The 19550-nt window shown below is 39.9% G+C and overlaps 1 protein-coding gene across 8 annotated transcripts in view; it reads left to right on the forward strand.

Annotated features, from left to right (window-relative positions):
• Positions 1-19550, forward strand: part of nav1b (neuron navigator 1b) — a 104968-nt gene that overhangs the window by 50286 nt on the left and 35132 nt on the right. The window contains exon 1 of one of the 8 annotated variants that reach the window (XM_053636538.1): positions 11003-11326. The exons of the other annotated variants lie outside the window; for them this stretch is intronic. Within the exon in view, the coding sequence (XP_053492513.1) occupies positions 11262-11326 (65 nt within the window). The 5' untranslated portion in view covers positions 11003-11261. Of the gene's footprint in view, positions 1-11002; positions 11327-19550 lie in introns of those variants that run through there. 8 annotated transcript variants of the gene reach the window in all.

Consider the following 19550-nt stretch of genomic DNA (forward strand, 5'->3'; position numbering starts at 1 on the left):
TCCCAGAAATCTTATTTACAATATGCTCACACTGAGCATCTTTTAATCACACTTAGTACGGTTTGACTTTCCTCTTCTACACCTAAATACTGTAATAATTTATAATCCCACTATCTGGTATCACCCTCTTGAGTCTGGTTCCTCTCAGGGTTTCTTCTTCGTGCCATCGCAGGGAGTTTTTCTTGCCACTGCCATCTCTGTCTTGCTCATTAGGAATCGAAATTTACATACTGAGAAGCTGCTTTGTGACAACGTCTATTGTAAATGCAAATATTACTGAATTGAACTGAAAAGCACCACCCCGCAGGTTTTAGTAACATAGCTGGAATTCATAAGTAACTGTAAATAATTTTTTCAAAGATACTTTAAGGTATACTCTAAAGTACTTTATATTAAAAGTAGCATTGCTGCCTTAGGGTCCCTGGTTTGATCCTGAGCTGTGTATGTCTGTGTGGAGCTTCCTTCAGGTTCTCTTGTTTCTTTCTACCTCCCAAAAACTTGCCAGTAGGTGGATTGGCTATAAATTGGCCCTAGGTGTGAATGAGCGTGTCATCCGGGGTGTATTCTCACCTCACACCAAGAGGGATGGGCTACGGACCCACTACAACGCTGACCAGGATAACATTTACTTAAGATGAGTGAATTACACATGCCTTAATCACTACATACAGTACCAAACCATCTAACCATTCCATTCATATACATAGTTTTCTTTTCTTTTCTTTTCTTTTTTTAAAATATGAGCTGCAGACAGATTTTTCAGTACCCCTTCTCTCTGGTTTTGCATATTTAATAAAACACATACATGAAATAAACTAGAAATAAAAAAAATGTGTGTCAATAGAACATACAGTCCTTTAGAAACTCATGGTGTACTCAGAGAGTTGTGCGCTACTCCTAATTGTCATCCTCAAGACTCTTGGAATGTAGGCTGCATTTCAACCTGGAACACAGGAGTAAATTCTTTAAAAGGTTGAGTCTAATTGAAATGTTATGTTTGTGGTTTCATCGTTTTGGTCATACTTTATGTTTAAGCTGTAAAAATAGACAGTAATGACACAACAGGGACCCCAGAGATGAACTATGAGTGTGAAACTTGACTGAATTTTGGTTCCATTGCAGTGAACGGTTTTCTCATGTTTGGAACTTCACAGTAGTAGTTTGGGATCACTAATAAATGGATGGGAAAAAATTAAGCGTCAAGACAGATAAATAATTAATATTGATTTCTGTGCTGGGCCAAAAAAAAGGAAAAAAAAGAAATGTAGATGTCTGTATACACAACCTATTTTTTTTTCTTCTTCTTCTTTTTGCCTTTTTCTCCCATTTTCAACCGGTCCGTATGTGCAACTTGAGTATCAGGGTTATATCCAAATATAAATCCAGGTGTATATGGTCTCAGCCGTGTTTAAAACTGATTTAAATCCAAGTACTGAAACCACTTCAGGAGGAGATCTGAGAGGCAGTGGTTATGCAAGTCTAAATGCATCCATGTTTCCAAGCCACATTCAGCAACCAAACGCATTACATCCCAGTAATCACTAGAACTGCAACCAAGACAATCTATTTAATAAAAAGATTTTTTATTTATTTATATTGTTGTCATTACCATTATTTGATTGTAAATGTTTATTTTTTTAAATTGAACTCCATTTCCCAGCCTGAACTGCGGCCTTCAAACATGGCCGCCATGGACTGCAATTCCCAGAACACTCACACATTGACACGGCCACTCTCACCTTCATTTTAATCACACGTGCCTGCATTAAATGCACAGCATAATCACAACCACAGTATAAAAGCACTTTCATTTCACTCACTCTTTCCACTCCATTCCCTGTGTTTGTGACGATACCAAGCCTGTTTATCTCTCTGCTTGCGGTTCTGTTCTTGACCCAGTTTTGCCTAGTGTTTTTTTTTTTTATATTGTCTCGCCACTGATTTTTGGTTTGTTGTTCGCCTACCTACATTTGCATGTCTGCCCGTTCCCTCACATGACACCCGTACACCTTCATTTCCAAAATATCCTGACAGAATTCTAAAACTGTGCTGTACCTAGCTATACACTACAGTGTAGCAATTAGAGCTGCTTTCCAATAACAATAAATGGGATTAGAGTGATGCCTGCTTATGTATGTTCACCTGAAATGTCTCATTTGTTTGTTATTGCTTTTGAAACAGGATAATAATTATTAGTTTATTAATAATTAGAATTAGATCATAGATAGTCAGCACTAGAATTTCAGAAGAAATGCACAAGCAAGTTTCCAAACATGTAAGCACAAGTTAAGGCAAGGTGCTGAGATAGCAGCTCTAGTTTTTGTCAACTTCATATGAAATTACATATGTGTAATTAATTTAGGATTTTGGCTATTTGAAGGTTTTATATTATACTGATTTTATACTGATGTACTGATTAGCTGGTTTTAACCCAAGGGAAAAAGTTAAATGTAGGTTAGAACTTTTGAGTTTTTTCTGTATGTGTCTTTATTGATGTTAATAACTGATGCACAATTTATTAATGACTTCAATCAATGTATCAGCTCTATTTAAAATACCAGCCTGTTGAATGTGACTGCCACACCACATGGCATCTGCTTTATTTTTCAGTGAAGGAGACGTATCACTCCGAATGTTGTATTCAAATTCACCTCAGCGCTAGTGCAGCACGTCAGCATTTTTTGTGATTGTTGTGACTGGAAATACTCAATTTTGCTGCCGTTTTTTGACGTCACATGATGCGTCTTGACCCAAATCTGCTGGAAATCTGCGGTAATTTTGAAAAATCTCAAGCTCCTCCGAATATTGCGGAGTTTGCTTGATTTTGCGTTCATTTCTGTGAACACAAAAATTGGTATTATGAAGGGCCGTTGTGGTTACAAGTCTTCTCTGTATTTTTCATCAGTTCTTAGTCTTCAAACAGCTACTGTCTCCTATTTGTCTGGAATAAAACGCCACACTAGCCCTTCACAGAAAAGATTTGACAACCCTGCTGTGCGCTCTTTTTACACACACCCTGTCTTTGGACATAGTAATATTGTGTGCTGTCAGTTGTGCCTAATGCGTTGAGATACAAAAGACAGCAGATCTTAGGCATCTGGCCTGGTCATATCTGCCAGCTATCCATCCCTCTCATACAGTGGAAAAAAGAGTGATCTGTTTGGTGTGGGTTTTTTTTTTAGCATTTGATGGATGGAGTGAGCTAATGCTTAAGACAAAGCATGTGATGATAACAGCCCACACAGAATCCTCTTTCCTTATCACTCCACAGTGTTTAACGCACAGATCAGAGCTAAATGAATGACTGTTTGGAATTTGGGATGAATATAAAAATGGATATCTTTTACAAATATCAGTCAGTATGGTAACAGTGACATTTTGATTATGGTTACGTGTAAACTGCTAATAATTTGCTGCATAACCTGAAGGGTGGGGATAGATAGCGTGGGAGAAATTACGATGGCTTGCAGGAGATGATCCCACCCAGTCTCTCTGTCTTTTTTTTTTTTCTGCTCCATTTCTCTCGCTGTGCTGCAGCAGCCTGCCTCAGAGCATGCGGCACATAGATCAGGACGTGTTGCCATAGCAACCATAGTAACCCCCCCAACCACTATCTTCAGTATGACCCGATGAAAAGCAGTGTGGGTGTGTCAGTGTGTTAAAGTGTGGATGTGACTGGAATCCTAAAATAGACCGAAATAATGGAATATTAATGTACAGTACAATGAAGTGACTTGATTGGTTCCATTACATGGCTCTTGCTCGGCTTGGCGGAATGTGTCGTTTTCCATTTACTCATCTCTTTAAGTCTCTAATCCTGGCCAAAGGATATGTGCACTCCAGAGTCATCAGAAATATACAGCCATGTAGAAGTGCAATATTTTATGATGCAAAATATAAATGGAGTACTAACATTTTAACCGCATGTCGTTAAGTTGTAGTGGCAGTACAGCTATCAGACCATCAGTTGGCACACACACACACACATACATGAACCAAAAGCATCTGGGGATGAAAGAGGCGCTGGGGCCTTTCATGTCACTAACACCCATCACGCACTGTTTCATGTTGGCGCTTGCCTGGGAAAGTTAGCAGAGCGTAGGTCATGTACTGTACGTCAACAAGGTCAAACTGGAACACCATTTTACTACTAGGTACATTTACTAGTGAGTCATTCTTCACAATTATGAAAAATTATTTGCGATGCTACATTTGATTTTTTTTTTGCCCATGGACAGTGATTGGATCAAGGTATAAAGGAAGACATCTGTCCACAGGGAAAGATCAAATAATTATCATAAAATGTAACAATCGGAGGCATGGTGGCGTATTGGTTAGCACGTTTGCATCACACCTCTGGGGTTTGGGATTCCATTCCTGCCTCTGCCCTGTGTGTGTTGAGTTTGCATGTTCTGCTCGTGCTTCGGGGGTTTCCTCCAGGTACTCCAGTTTCCTCCCCCAGTCCAAAGACATGCATTGTAGGCTGATTGGCATGTCCACATTGCCCATAGTGTGTGAACGTGAGTGTGTGTGCGCGATGGATTGGCACTCCATCCAGGGTGTCCACCGTCTAGTGCCACAAGACCCCTAGGCTCCAGGCTCCCCACGACCCTGTGTAGGATAAGCGGTGCAGAAAATGGATGGATGGATAGATGGATAGATGGATGGATGGATGGAAGTTATTTTTTTTGTGCTGTCTTTTTTGTGTGACATCTTTTAGACAGAAAGACAAAAGGTAGAGCACAGAATGCTGCTCCGGTTTCTCAGAAGATACTGACTTTGCCTGATGAAATCCTCTTGCAGTGATTTTCGAGCCTAATGATTAAAGAGACAGGCAAAAACTAAATGCAGAACATCAGTGAAGCATACTGACAGAAAGAATCATCAGCATGAGTGCTATGCTCTTGCAGTCTATCGTTTCTTTGGCCTTTTGCCACTTGGTTTTGAAAAGCACAGTGATTCTGCTTCCTTCTGAAGGAATCTATGGCTCAAATTAAGTTATTTCAAAGCATGAATGTTGGATTCAAAGTACTGTATGCCAACTATTTAGGCCTGCTGTGGGGTTGAGGGTATAAATGCACTAATATGAGTCATGTGTGGGTGTGTGAAAAAGACACTGGTTTGGCTTTGCATCTATACAGATAGAGCCTACAGTAAAAGGCTAGGATAGGAGACACACCCCAAAACAAAATATTACCTCATGATCCTGAGGTAAAAACAGGGTTATTTATGAAGGTTTAGCGTCACCATTTGGACACATAATGCACATTTACAAAGTTATGAAAACATCATTTGCCTTGTAATGAAAGCGCATATGCTGAAAATGTTTTTGTTCTGATGTATGTGCTTTGTGTCCACTGGATTTGATGTAATGAGGTTTGACGTAAGAGTGTGTGCTTTTAAACTTTAATCATATGACCCACTGTGTGATCGAATAATATATGGTTGTTTTTGCTCTGGATATATTACACTATATAAGAAGCAAAACATTACTCTTATATTATATCTTACTTTGAATGATCGTAACAATTGTAATGGGATACCATGGAAATATTGTACTAGTTACAGTGTTGAGGGTTTTTTTTTTTTTAATGGAAAAATCAAAACTTGATTATCGAGTGGCCCTGATAATACTTCTATAGTAACTCACATTGGGTTGCAGTTGGCGGGAAACGTCATTACATCATTCAGCAGCTCAGATACATGAACGTCATCGTGTCACAGTTTTAGGCACAAATGGAGTACGACGCCATGATAACAAGCGAGAGTTGGTAAAACAAAACAAACATAAATCAGAGTAAGGGTCAATGGATTTAGGAGTAATAGCTTTTTTTTCAAGCTGAACCTCTTGCTGATTTATCCTCATTGTGGAATTTATATCTTTACCCAGTTGTGAAGTTGTTTATCCAGAGAACGCACGGTGGTGTTTGCATGTTTTTTTTGTATTTTGTCTCACAAACTGTATTATATTGGGTGAGAACGAGTAACCCGTGGTTGGATCAACTCAAGTTTGTATATTTATTGCTCTGTGGTTTAGCTGACATGCTAATATGATCAGGCTAATGTATAAATTGTTCGACAGATTGGAGAACAAATATTGGATCGTATAGGAGACTGTGTTTTAGCTAGCTTGGCTGAGGTAGGTAGAGGTAGTGGGCTACCTTGCATCTATCAACGTTGGAAACTCCCAGAATAATCTCTGATGCAGGTACTCAGTAACTGTAACAATCACAGTGATGTGCACCATAAAGGTAAAGTAACTCTCCTCCAATACTGAGGAAACAGGAGCATGCATTTATACCATCAGAGTCGCAAATACTTGGGCTGTGTCCCAAATCTCAGTTCAGTACTGTCAGTACGCCTCTGTTGTCGTAAGGATTTAGCCATACTACTTAGAGCACATTATGCAGTTTGGGACGCAGCCTTGATTCTCTCTGAGTGTGTACTGACTTACAACTCACAGCTATGAGATTAATGTATTATAAATTGTTCTGCAAGTAGCTTACAACAGCATTTTTCTAATAAAGATGGCAAAATTCCAAAAATCCTTACATCCTGTAGCTTTGAAAATACATGTGGATAGAGGTGTGGTGATAAGCGGATGAATAACAATTGTTTATGGACATGGTAAAGTTGTCGCCATGGTTACAAGGCTATTAGGGGAAAGGACCTCACTCAGTTTACTACATAGACTGTGGCCATTCCAGTCAGTTCTACCTGTAATGTAGTATACTGGGGCAGTGGTGGCTTGGAAGTTAAGACTCTGGGTTACTGATCGGAATGTCGGTGTTCAAGCCCCAGCCAAGCTGCCACTGTTGGGCCCTTGAGCAAGGCCCTTAATCAGGGGCGCTGTATCATGGCTGACGCTGCGTTCTCACCCCTGGGGTATGCGAAGAAAAGAATTTCACTGTGCTGTAATGTATATGTGATTAATAAAGACTCATCATATATATTTAATGAAAATATATATATATATATATATATATATATATATATATATATATATATATATATATATATATATATATATTCTCCCAGAATTCCAAACACTGACTGTACGATTAGAGGCTCTTTAAGATGAGAAATGTAGACTAAACAAGTTAGCTATAACAAGTTACTGTTACCACTCGTAGGATTAAAAATGATAATACATGAGCTACAGTATAAATGAGTGTTTGTGCATTTCAGTGGGTTGCAGCAACACTTATTAGAACATATTAAATCTATACCTGTGTTTAGTTCAGCAGTGACAGAATCCCTCCCTATTTTTACAAGCCAGGTTTAGTGAAAACAGGCTTCCTTGTTTGCTTTTTTTTTCGTTTGCCACTTCCTGCCCACACCTATGCCTATGTATCTCTCTATACAAGAATAACAAAGCATTCACAATGGTTTATAAATTTGCTTTTATATTATGCCTTTAGTTTTTAAACCTGAAGATGATGTTTGCTTTGGTGTCTATGTCTATGGCTTTTAATCTAGAGGCAGATTGCTAAGTCGTATAATAAGTGAAATAATATGTGTATCTGTGTGTGTAGTATATAATGTAGCATATGGTTTGGTAAGCTGCCTCTGGATTAATGTGCAGAATTTGTCGTTTTTATATTGCCTCTATTACCATAGCTTTTCATGTTATGTTATTATCCTTCTCCATTATGCATTTCTATCAGTTGAGGAATAAAACTGTCAGAACCATATGGTGCATGGCGGCCATGTTTCTCAGTAACAGCTGAGTGGTGGGCGCAGTAAGTAGAGCTGATAAGAGGATCTAGTAACTGCTACACAAAGTAAAACTGATCAAACAGTCTTGGTGGAGATAATCTGCCATACAGTCTCTGCACAAAACCACAACTTAATAATGAAGATAAGAACTGTTAGCCATTCTTCACCAATTATAATGATTATTATTATTGTTGTTGTTATTATTATTATTATTATTATTATTATTATTATTATTATTGCAAACAAGTTCCTTGTTTGAACACTAGGTGTCACTATCACGTAAAGCCGGATCTAAAAGCTGATCAGATCCCAAGCTCTTCCTCCACCACCCACCCACCCTCTTCAGAATGTTAATACGGTTCTAAGTATATTTTTACCAAGCTTTTGGGTTTATGGCCGCACCAAAGTGACTAACGATATAATATTAACAATAGAGTTTTTACATTGGCTTTTACGAGTTTTTACGATGTCTGAATAATTATTTTTTACTATAGTGTGCAGAGGAAAATGACTGTTTTATTACCATAATCAGTTACCATAAAGAAACAATGGGCAATATGTAGTGTGTGAAATCAGTCAAATCTTTATTAACTTGAATATCTTTATAGCAAAGTGTGCTTAAAAAATGTGCACATTAATCTGGTGGCTGAAATGAAAAGACAGCTTAATGTGACATGATAGTGTCTGTCATGCTGTCATGCAGTTACATTTACAGCAATGCAGTCCTGTTTAGATTTACGTAGTCCCATAGTCCTGTTAATTATTGCTATGGATTATATAGCTCCATCTGGCTCCTAATAAGAACAGTTCTGGCAGCCTGTCTTAGACCAAAGCAAACATTTCTGGGTCATTGCCGTTGGTCAAGCCGCTCTGTCTGTGTCTGAGGAATGCTGTTATAGGCAGATGTGCCTGTGTTTATCTGAACACCAGCACTGATAAACAGCTCAGATTACATCTAGCTTTGTGCATTCATACATGTTGTTTTTGTTTTTCTTTAATCTGATAGATTTGTATTACCAACAGACCTACTGTAAATACAGTCTGGGTGTTTTCACATATAAATGAACCATACTCAGTAGTAAGTGGACCCAAACAGAAACTAGGTGAAAATTACCTGTGTTTGTAGTGTTCACGATACAAGTGATTTTAGTTATCTTTTGGGGAATTCTTTTTTTAATAATTGATGGGCGCTTAGACCACTTGTTGTTCATACCACGACTTCTTTAGAGCTCAGAGCCCAGCTGTTTAATACTGAATAATGGATCATATAAATCAAAATGATTATTTGACATGATGCTATCATTTGATTGTGGATGAAAAAAATAGAATTTAAGTGAAATACCAGAAGCGTCTAGGGGAAAAAGAAAGCAATGAGGAAATGGTTTGTTTTTTTTTTTTGAAGAATCATCCAATATAACAGAAGGCCTAGCCATATTTCTTCCTCTAATGGAAGAGTTTGGCATAGACAAAATGTATGCATACACTACAAACATTACAATAGTAATATATTATTTCCCTGTCTCTGACATTATTATTATTATTATTATTATTATTATTATTATTATTATTATTCCTGCCTAATTACTTAAGCTCAATAAGGTAATTACTAGTTACACAGTGCCTCTATTGCCTCAAGTCATGTTGCTTTCTAAGACTTCTTGCTTGGTCATGGGACCAAGTGCTGCCATTAAATTATTTTTTCACTTGCTTTTTTCTTTTTTAGTTGTGAGGTGACAGAAAACTGCAGCCACACATGAACAGTAGTTCTCAAGTTCGTTAACCAACAGTAAAGTAAAACATGAAGTGGACTGGGACCACTTTGTTTACACAAGATACGAACCAAACCGGCAACAAAATAAACCACAAACGAACCATACTGGGACCGTCTCTAGAGGTGGTCTGAGCACAGTTCACTTGAGGGCCGTTTTAGAGGGGCTTGTTTGTTATGTTCACGTATGGGAAAAAATGCTGAGTCATCATTCTTATCCTTCTGAGACCACTTGGAATGCTGAATGCAGAATAAGTGTGGAAAAAACTTTATTTATCCTTGTTTTCAAGGTACTTTTACATGAAAGCCAGAGATAGGAATCTTGCGATGCTTCTGTCTACAGACAAAATGACCTTGGTGACTAGAGGCTATGTGTTTACGACAATCCTCATACTACTCCCAACGTGTGCTCGCTGTCCCTATTGAGATGCATATATCCAGGGTGTGAATCATCTTGGGCCACACACAGAATGTGTATTTGTGTGTCAGACATGGTCAGTGGAAAGGCACCACTACAGCAGAAGGAAACAAGGGGGAGAGAGAAACTCTGAAAGTCTGAAGCTCTACTTTGGCACTTTAAGTAGTTATGAGCCCAAAATCCACACCGTAGGCCAAGATACCTCCTAAATCTGTCCATACGATCAAGGAACATCGTGGCTAACGTTTCACTCACTTTCCACTGGTGATGCTTCATACATTCATCGACATTCCCTTCTTTTCATGTGGAGATCACTGGGTAAAATCTCTTCCAGGTCTCCCTGCTGAGCTCTCACAGACAGGGAGGAAACCCTCCCCTTCAAAGATGCCCAGTAATGAATGTGTGGAAAGCCTCATTGCATTAGACCAAGTCTAGCACGATGAGCTGTTATCTGGAAAAAAGAGAAAAAAAAACATTACGTCTCACTATTACAGGCCTAGTCTAAACATTTAATATGAAGACCAGGATTAAAGACCTCCTGTGATCTCTCTTCAGCCAGATTTGTGCAGAGTGAGTGTTTTGTTGACATGGCAGAGCAAAAAGGAAGTGTTCCTTCAGCTCCTCAGAGTTCCTCATTCCTAAAATCTCACTTGTGCAATTACAAAGAGGCGCTGTGTTTCAGTCCACAAACATAGCTTGTTGCGAATAAAGCTGACTGGCGCAGATGGGACCGGTTGTACTGGTTTGTACGTACTACATACTATCTCAGGACTATGGCTTCCCTGTTCAAAAATTAGCCTTCCCATCTGTCCACCTTGGCATGAGGAAGCCCTTTGTGTTTGCCTTCAGGAGGACCAAGCTTCAAAATTGCCTAGTCAGTGTTTTGATAACCCCCCCAGTGAATTAGTTATAATGTGGCTGCATGCATGACCATATTATTAGTAGTAGTATTTATTTATTTATTTAGATTATTTAAAAATGATTCACCTTAGCGTTGAACTGAACATTACTGCAAAAACTTTCCACACACTGGAGAAATGATTGTAGTATGAATGTGAACTAGTTCTTATCATATTAGTGTATTGATCACTTTGGAGACTTGGCTAAGCGGTGTGATACATCTGGGTACAATTAGAGGAGAAGGAGAGGTGGAGACCGACGTGGTGGACAAGTCTGGGGGTGTCGCCCATTCACTCACACTCACACACTCACTCACTCACACACGAGAGTGAGAGAGAGAGAGAAAGCGTAAGAGAGAGCGGATAGATTACTTCTCTGACTGAACCGTTTGAATGGAAGCGATTTGAATTCAAGTCCAACGGTCGGATTATTTAAATCTGTGAGCTCGCGCTGAAGATGAGCGCACGTGCTGACGTCCATCCGATAAGGCCGCGTATGAACAGGACCGCGGTACGTTTCATGTGAGTAAAACAAAACAATTTGTTCGGATTTTTTGTTTGTTTGTTTGCGAGTACCGGTTTGAAAGAAATGTTTTCATAACCTCTACGTGCGTTTAAGTGTTCAACTGTACCTCCTCGCCTGTTTTTACTGTATAGACAAGCCCAGGGTTGCTCATGTATGTAGAGAGAGAGAGATTCAGTGCTACAGTGTTGTAGTTAAAATTGTTACATGAGTATCATGAGTAAACTGTTCTTAGAAGAGTTTTCTGTTGGGTTCAGTCTGTTTGCTTAAGCCGTTATGAACACCACAACAGTCTCAGTGATATTTGCATGAAGTTAGAGATTAGAATCTGCTGGTTTCAGTCTAGTTTCAGTTCAGTCTAGCTCTATAGGTCTATTTTCCTAATGGGAAGTTTGGCAGCTCTGATACATGATGTGGAACATTTAGTCTGAGGTGAAGATTATTTCTGTCTTTTCCTAACTGAAGTGGCAAAAATCTAAATATGACTCCTATAATCATTTTTTTCCTCTTAAACCCTTATACCAGAACATCTTTTGAGCTTTAGTGACAGTCTTTTGAGCTTGTAGTTTCTAACACTACTGAGAATCTAATCTATTATATTATATTATATTATATTATATTATATTATGTAATGACGTGTAATATTGACCTCAACATTAATTTTTTTGGGTTATTTCTTTGTTGTCGAAGGGAGTTTGGTTAAAGCGCGGTCACACTTGACATTTATTCTATGACTGATATGTTTTCAGTTTAAATACTTTTAAGCATTTCTGTTCGGTGTGGTGTCATAAGGAATAAAGCACTTACTGTTAAAGGAAAATCATTCACGGGATGGTGTGATGTGGCCTGGTGCGACCCACCCCACTACACCACGGATTATTTTCTTGTTACAGCACGCCTCCAAGTGTTTTACTCCTCTTGTACCACAGTGGTTTGCTACTGATTACATTCTGTAATCAATTTTTACATTTATTAACGTATGGCACGTCGCACTTTTCAATAGTTGCACATTTAACGTTTTGCAGAACATCCGTGAGACAAGTCAGTTCCTGTTAACACATGTTAAAACAAGTGTTCCCTCACTAGAGCAAACAGGGGACGTCCACTTAGGTCCGAACTTGGTCCGGTTTATAATGTTCGCTGGCGGACGTTCCGAGGACATCCACATTTGGTCCGGTTTATAACGTTCGCTGGCGGACGTTCCGAGGACATCCACATTTGGTCCGGTTTATAATGTTTGCTGGCGGACGTTCCGAGGACATCCGCAAAAGTCCCCTAAGCATCTCGAATGGCCGCTGGATGTCATGTGAGCGTCCTATGGACGTTCAAGGGGACCCTAAACACGGACGTTTGGGGGACAGGGGAAGTTCGTAGAGGCAACTTTGGGGACATCCTGGCGACCTGTTTTTTTTGGCAGCTGGGACCAGTATATATCTCCTTTTTTTTTAATCTCTCTTGAAGTTAATAAGACACACAAAAAAATCAGTTTGCCATGTTACAGAGAACCAGGAAAGCAGGACTTCCTCTGTTTTGAAGATTCTCCAAAAGATTCTCCCAACTTGCTGACTGTTCCAAAGCACTGACACCTGGGACCACTTTTGTAAACGTTATATAAACACCTACTTACAGAAAACGTCACCATTTCAATCACTACACACTTTTCTTTGTTATAATAGCAACCCATTTCTTTAACCCTCTTACTATTATACGTGGATTATGTGGCTTGTCCACCATACAAGTCACTGTGAATGAGGTGTTGCCGTAGAAATGATAACGTATTAGAATGACCGCATTAATATAATATAAACCTGTGATTTGATTTACAGCCACCGTCACTGTCGGAGCTGCTGTTATAATGATAATGATCTTGAGTCTTTATTGGTCACATATACATTACAGCACAGTGAAATTATTTTCTTCGCATATCCCAGCATGTTAAGAAGTTGGGGTCAGAGCGCGGGGTCAGAGTGCAGGGTCAGCCATGATACAGCGCCTCTGGAGTAGAGAGGGTTCAGGGCCTTGCTCAAGGTTCCCACAGTGGCTGAACCCCCGACCTTGCAATCAGTATCCCTTAGAGCCTTAACCGCTAACTAAGCCACTGCTGCCCCAGACTCTCAGACTCGAGAGTTCAGTAGCACCATGGTATAATGTTTTACAAACTCAAAAATCATAGGCTGTTTATAGAAAACGCATGTGTCCATTTGAATAAGATCTACGGCTGTGTTTTGTTGTTAATAAATTGAGATTTATTACCATTTCTATTATTTTGTTGACACCCTGTAGTTTAAAGTCTCTTTGGTCCTAATGTTAACGTATACCGCATCCTGGAGAGTTCTCATAAACTTCCACTACATTACTGCACTAATCATATAGGTTTAGAAAGGTGTTTTTCAGCTTACTTCAAAGAGGGAAGTGTAGCAGTTTTGATTAGCTTGAGGAAAACCAGAGAGTTCCAGAGAATACAACAGCTAGACAAGTTCATATTTAAACTCTCCTAGGTCAGGGGAAGTTGGGGGTGCATTGCTAATTAGAGTAGTTCTAAACTTTTAGAAATGTATTTTTTTTTTTTCAGACATTTAGAGACGTGTGTTTGTCAAAGGAGGGTGTAAACTGACTCACTTGGCTTGAAGGATGAAAGGTAGGACTTGTCCCAAAGCCCCTGGTGCTTTTGGCATAGAAATTGAATTTGGGAGGAGTACAACACGCTATAATAATTATAGCCATCCTCTAGCCAATATTTCAAATCCAAACAGCCACCCCACTCAGTCATTTATTATTTTCCTAAGTCACAGAACAAGCATATAACTCAAGCAGCCAACTTGGATCCAGTCCAGCAAAAACAATGGCTAGATTTTCACCCCCTTTTCAAGTTTGGGGTCGATTACTGCTGACCAGCTGACTTTCCTTTTCTGTCTGTCTTTGCCCCGTCTTACAGACGTACATCTCGACTAGCTGAAAGCGAAAAGACTGAATTGCTACCTCACACACCTTAAAAGCCCATTAAAAGAAACAGCTCCACTACATCACCAGACAGTCTCCTAAGCTGTCCATTGAGCATTTTTCTATAGGAGTTAGACTTTGTAGAAGCATAGCCGACTTATTTTAAAATTTGTACTTCTCAATTTCTTTTACGCTATAAGAATTGAGTGATAATGGCTGAACAGTTCCAAAGACCTCGTTTTACAGAGAAATCTGATTCTTGTTAGTGGTCCAAGTTAAGGACTAGATGTCTTTTGCTTCCATCTGTTAACTTTGACCTTTCTGTTTACTGTGTAAACAGTTATGCACAATTATGCACTTGCTTTTAACCAATTTAGACTTAGCTAGTATCAAATAAATCAGGAAGGCAACCCCGTTCCACTTAAAGAAACCTTACATCACCTTATCATTCTCTTTCTCAGCTGTTTCCCTTCTAATCTGTACATGGTACTCTGGTGGCCTTGTGGCGGCACTGGGATACGGCACTGTTTTTCACAGCTGAGTAAAGCCAAAGAGAGATAGGATTGTCACAGAGTGTCGAGAAAGCAGCGGTCTTCTGCTGCCTCTTACAAAAGAGTATAAAGTAAACAGGGCTTGGGGAGACCTGCTTTTACAAGTTCTGCCAGAGCTATATCCATGACTATGGATTTACCATGCTATCATGGTACTGTGTACTCTATATTCTGGCTCTATGAATATGCTTGTGGTTTTTCTTCACCTATACACTAAGTAATACTGTAGCAACATATAGGCCCATATTAAGGTGCACCTGTTATGCTTTTTCATATATTACCTTTCATGTTGTGTGTTATAGAGCTGTTTGTGAATGTAAAAAGTCTGCAAAGTGTCAAAAATCAAAGCGCACGACAAACGGAGTTATTGATTACCAAAATAAGGAACCGATTCTGAACAGCTGAAACGAGTCGTCAGTAATTCCAGACTTACTTCCTGTACTAACCTTTTGTTATGTAGGTAACAAAAAACCCGCCCCTGGTCTTCATTGGCTGTTCGCGAACATGTACTTTGACCCGCTGTCAAACACTACAGTTGAGGTTGCATCCTGAAAGAGTTAGGTTCATGTCTAGAAGACGCTGTTTTCTGCGCTCTGAAAGCAAAACCATTTTGCATGGACTCCCAAAGGATGAGGGTGTAAAGCGTCAGTGGTTAAAATTAATTTTAAAACGATACCACAGTAGTTCAACTCCGACCTTCGTTTATGTTCCCGTCATTTAACTGACTGAATCTAGCTGCATTCAACGTGGGATTTACAAAACGATTATTCATTAAAGATGGGCCATACCCACTTTATTTGGGCCGTCTTGCCCCTCGGAATCACAACCTGTATGTATGATTATTTATGTATATATTTCTACAGAGTGTTCCAAATGCCTGGTTTTGTGTTGTATACGTGTACAGCCAGTGCTCAGTTGTTAGCCTTTTAGCTGTTAGCCTCTGCTAACCGGCTAACTCACGTTACTGTCAAACCACATATAAAAACTTACCACTGAGAAACGACCTGTTCTCGTCGTGCTTGTGATGGTGGTTCGGGTTCATCTTCCGACGCATCATTATTGGACTCTGGCTCAAATTGGTAAAGTAAAACCGACATTATTACGGAGCTGAAACTCGGATGTGGTAGTGGGAGTTTCCTTTCCGACAGGCGCTGTAAGCGGTAGACCAATCACAACAGACTGGGACATCTGACCAATTAGAGCAGAGTAGGCTCTCTGGAAGGAGGAGTTTAGAGTGAACAGATCCTTGAACGAATCCTTTGTGACCCTGAGAAAAAGAGGTGATGCTGCAGAGTAAATTACGAGAAAATGAAAGTGTGACCTTGGATGCATGTAAAAATACTGTATGAGACCTTTACAACAAAATTAGGCACGTTTAAAAAGCATAATAGGTGCACTTTAAGGACTGCATTAGGCATAGATTATGGTCTAAATTTGGATCTACCTTATGTAAAGTTTAAAATCCTTTTGAAAAGAAGCACAGCAAAACATGTGCTTCATATTTAACACAGACAACGGTGGTTGTTTTTTTTTTTTTTTTGGCCAGGTTAACGAACATCTTTTGAGGTCTTTGCCTTTGAAATGATCTCTACTTTTGTCTTACCAGTGTGCAGGGAATCTTGCTGACACATTGTGTTGTAGTGTGTATGGCTCCAAAGTGCCACTCTTGCATTTTCAAAGAGTGCAAATGGAAACCTCTGAGGAAAGGGAATAAGAAACGTTGGTTGTTCTTGTGCTGTGGCTTTTGGAGAGCCATTCAGCTACTGAGCTGTCTAAGCATGCCCATTCTCTCCCCCACACTCACAACCTGTGATTAACGCTAACTGCCTGCTTCTTAACTTTGCCTTCCAAGATTCACCAGGATGTTTTTGTCCTCCCCCCAGCACTTTGGCACATCTAATTCCCCTTTTCCATTGGTGAAGACCGTGCTTAGCCTGTAACCACTGAGCAATTTGGGCTCTGCAGGGGGGGCTTTGCAATGCCCATGAATTGCTGATTGCTGACCATAGATGTCAAATACAAATGAGAGGCATTTAAAGTAATGAATGAAAAAATGTCATGGAGAAAAACGGAGTATGCTCAAACGCAGAAAAACATTTCATGAGCATGCAGATTGAACGGCTCACACCGAGAATACATCCACTAAATGCATATCTGGATGAAATGTTAACCTGCCTCGAGAAATCAGCAAGGTTGTGATGTGGATTAAATGTTTTGCTCAGTGTGAAATACAAGCTCTTCTTTATTAGTGAGGTTTCGTAACATCTTGCCCAGGGACAAATATAATTACAGTGACAGATTGGGCAGTTAAAGTGACTCTAAAATAACAACAATGGCTGAATTGCAAAATTTCATTACGTTGTCCAGGAAAAGAAACATCGATTTGTCTAAACATTTGAGTCTGCTCTATTTAGTACAGCAACAAAAGAAAACACGCAAGTCGGGGGATTTTATAAATAATATATTAAATATGTGCTACACTGCATGGCGAAAAGTTTGTGGACACCTGAGCATCACACCCATATGTGCTTTTTGAACACTCCATTCCAGATTTAACTCCTCTTTTCTGTTATAATAACCACTCTTCTGGGAAGGCTTTTCAGTAGATTTTGGAGCATGGCTGAAGGGATTTGTGATCATTAAGCCACAAGAGCATTAGTGAGGTCAGACACTGATGTTGGGTGAGGAGGCCTGGGGTGCATTTGATGTTTCAGTTGATCCCAAAGGTGTTCAGTGGGGTTGGGGTCAGGGCTCTGTGCAGGCCACTCAAGTTCTTCCACTCCAACCGTGGCATACCATGTCTTCATAGAGCTCGCTTTGTGCACAGGGGCATTGTCATGCTGGAACATGTTTGGGCCTCTTAGTTCCACTGAAGGAAAACGTTTATGCTGCAGCATATAAAGACATCTTATTCAATTGTATTTTTCAAACCTTTGGCCGTATAGTGTAATTCTGTTGCTTGGTGAAGAGGTAGTTCTTTGTTTGAAGACAGCAAGTGACTCGGCTTTTCAGACAGCTCGATAACATTTACTTCTTGATGCATGCGTACCATGTACCTTAAGATGTAGTGGGTTAAGTTGAGCTGTGCTAGAGGATCGGGTGCAGGGCCGGTTTTGATGAGCGCCTTCGTGTGAGTGGGGCCTGGTCCATTTTTGGCTTTGCAGGCAGTGCCAAGAAGCCATTGGAAGGAATACAGTAATATGGGATAACTCGCGGAGATTAAAAGATGGTCAGATGGTGTGCAGGTGCGGACCTCCCAGAAGCCAGTTGCAGTATTCCAGTCTCAATATGAAAAGCGACTGAACAAGCACCTGAGCAGCCTCTGTGGTGGGAAATGGCCCAATTCTCCTGATGCTTTAAAGGAGAATCCTCCATGATCAGGTTAGCAGTGTCAGGGGATAAGTCTAGTCGGTTATCCAGAAGGGTGCGTGAGGTTTCGGATGGTGTGATCTGAGCGTCCAGGGAGATCATGATGTGGAGATGATCATGATCACAACATCATGTTGTGGAGATGCATCTCCAGGAATATACACCAGCTCAGTCTTGCTGGGACTTAGTTTCAGCTTTATCTTTACAGGCTGAGGGGAGCCTGTTATAGAAAGCCTCAGTATATGTCACAAATGTTTTCTTAAAAAAACCTTTCACAGGCTGCGTTTGAACTCTGATGACATTGGAATTACGAGTGATGAAACTGAAACATCAGTAACAGAGAGCGAGTTTATAAAGCCGTGTCTGCAAACACGTGTAAATAACGACTGTCTGAATATTTGTTTGTAATAACTAGGAAGGAAATGAGCAGGGTGAAGCAATCTTTTTTTAATTGGAAAGGCTAGCGGGATCCTGGGACTTGACTTGCTGCTGTTTAATTTGATTAAAGGTAAAGGAAAGCTAAAATCAGGCGTTCTGGTTATCTTACTTTTTTCTCTGTTTTTAATTGGGGGTGGGGGGACGGACGGACGGACGGATGGAAAGGAAATCCCAGACATAAAATAAGGAAGTTTCCATATAAACAATTGGAAAAAAAAGTCAGATCCTATGACAAAATGGTGTCTGATTTGTCTGTTTAAAAAAAAAAAACTTAAATTCTAGATTCATTATTTTTTGTTTCTGTTTTCCTGCAGAATAATTCAATGTATGTGAACGCATGGTCATGTGTAGACAAAAATGTGTAGCTTATGATGATGATGTGTGGAGTGTTCACTTATATGTTGCAGGCTTCTGTATTATTAGTATTGCAAAAGCATTATACTGCTGTGTGTGTGTGTGTGTGTGTGTGTGTGTGTGTGTGTGTGTGTGTGTGTGTACTCGCATGCAGGTGTGGCTTTTGGGTATTATGCAGTGTGAATCATTCTCATTCAGGGCAGTAGGTAAATCCTGCCAGTCTGATTAGCAACAGCCAGACTGTCTTCTTTCAAAACACATGGACACCCCACCAGCTGAAAATCCAGACAAGACAGTGGAGGTGCATTGCCTTTCACAGCCAGTGATCTTTCCAACCATCTCAGTGTCATGAAGCCTCACTCACCATGTGATTATTCATGTTGCATATACCTTGCTAATGAACTGGAAGGGTGATCTGTCTTTAACGTCCTGTTTGCTGCACATGCCACTTCAGGAGCAGCTGGGAGCTCAGCATGACTGTCTCTCAGTCTGGTCAAATAGTGGAGATGCCTGATTGCTTAAGAACATTGGTTAGGATCCCTGGAGATTTTACAAAATATTGTCAACCCTC

The sequence above is a fragment of the Ictalurus furcatus genome, chromosome 11, assembly GCF_023375685.1.
Source record: "Ictalurus furcatus strain D&B chromosome 11, Billie_1.0, whole genome shotgun sequence".
Classification (NCBI taxonomy): Eukaryota; Metazoa; Chordata; class Actinopteri; order Siluriformes; family Ictaluridae; genus Ictalurus; species Ictalurus furcatus.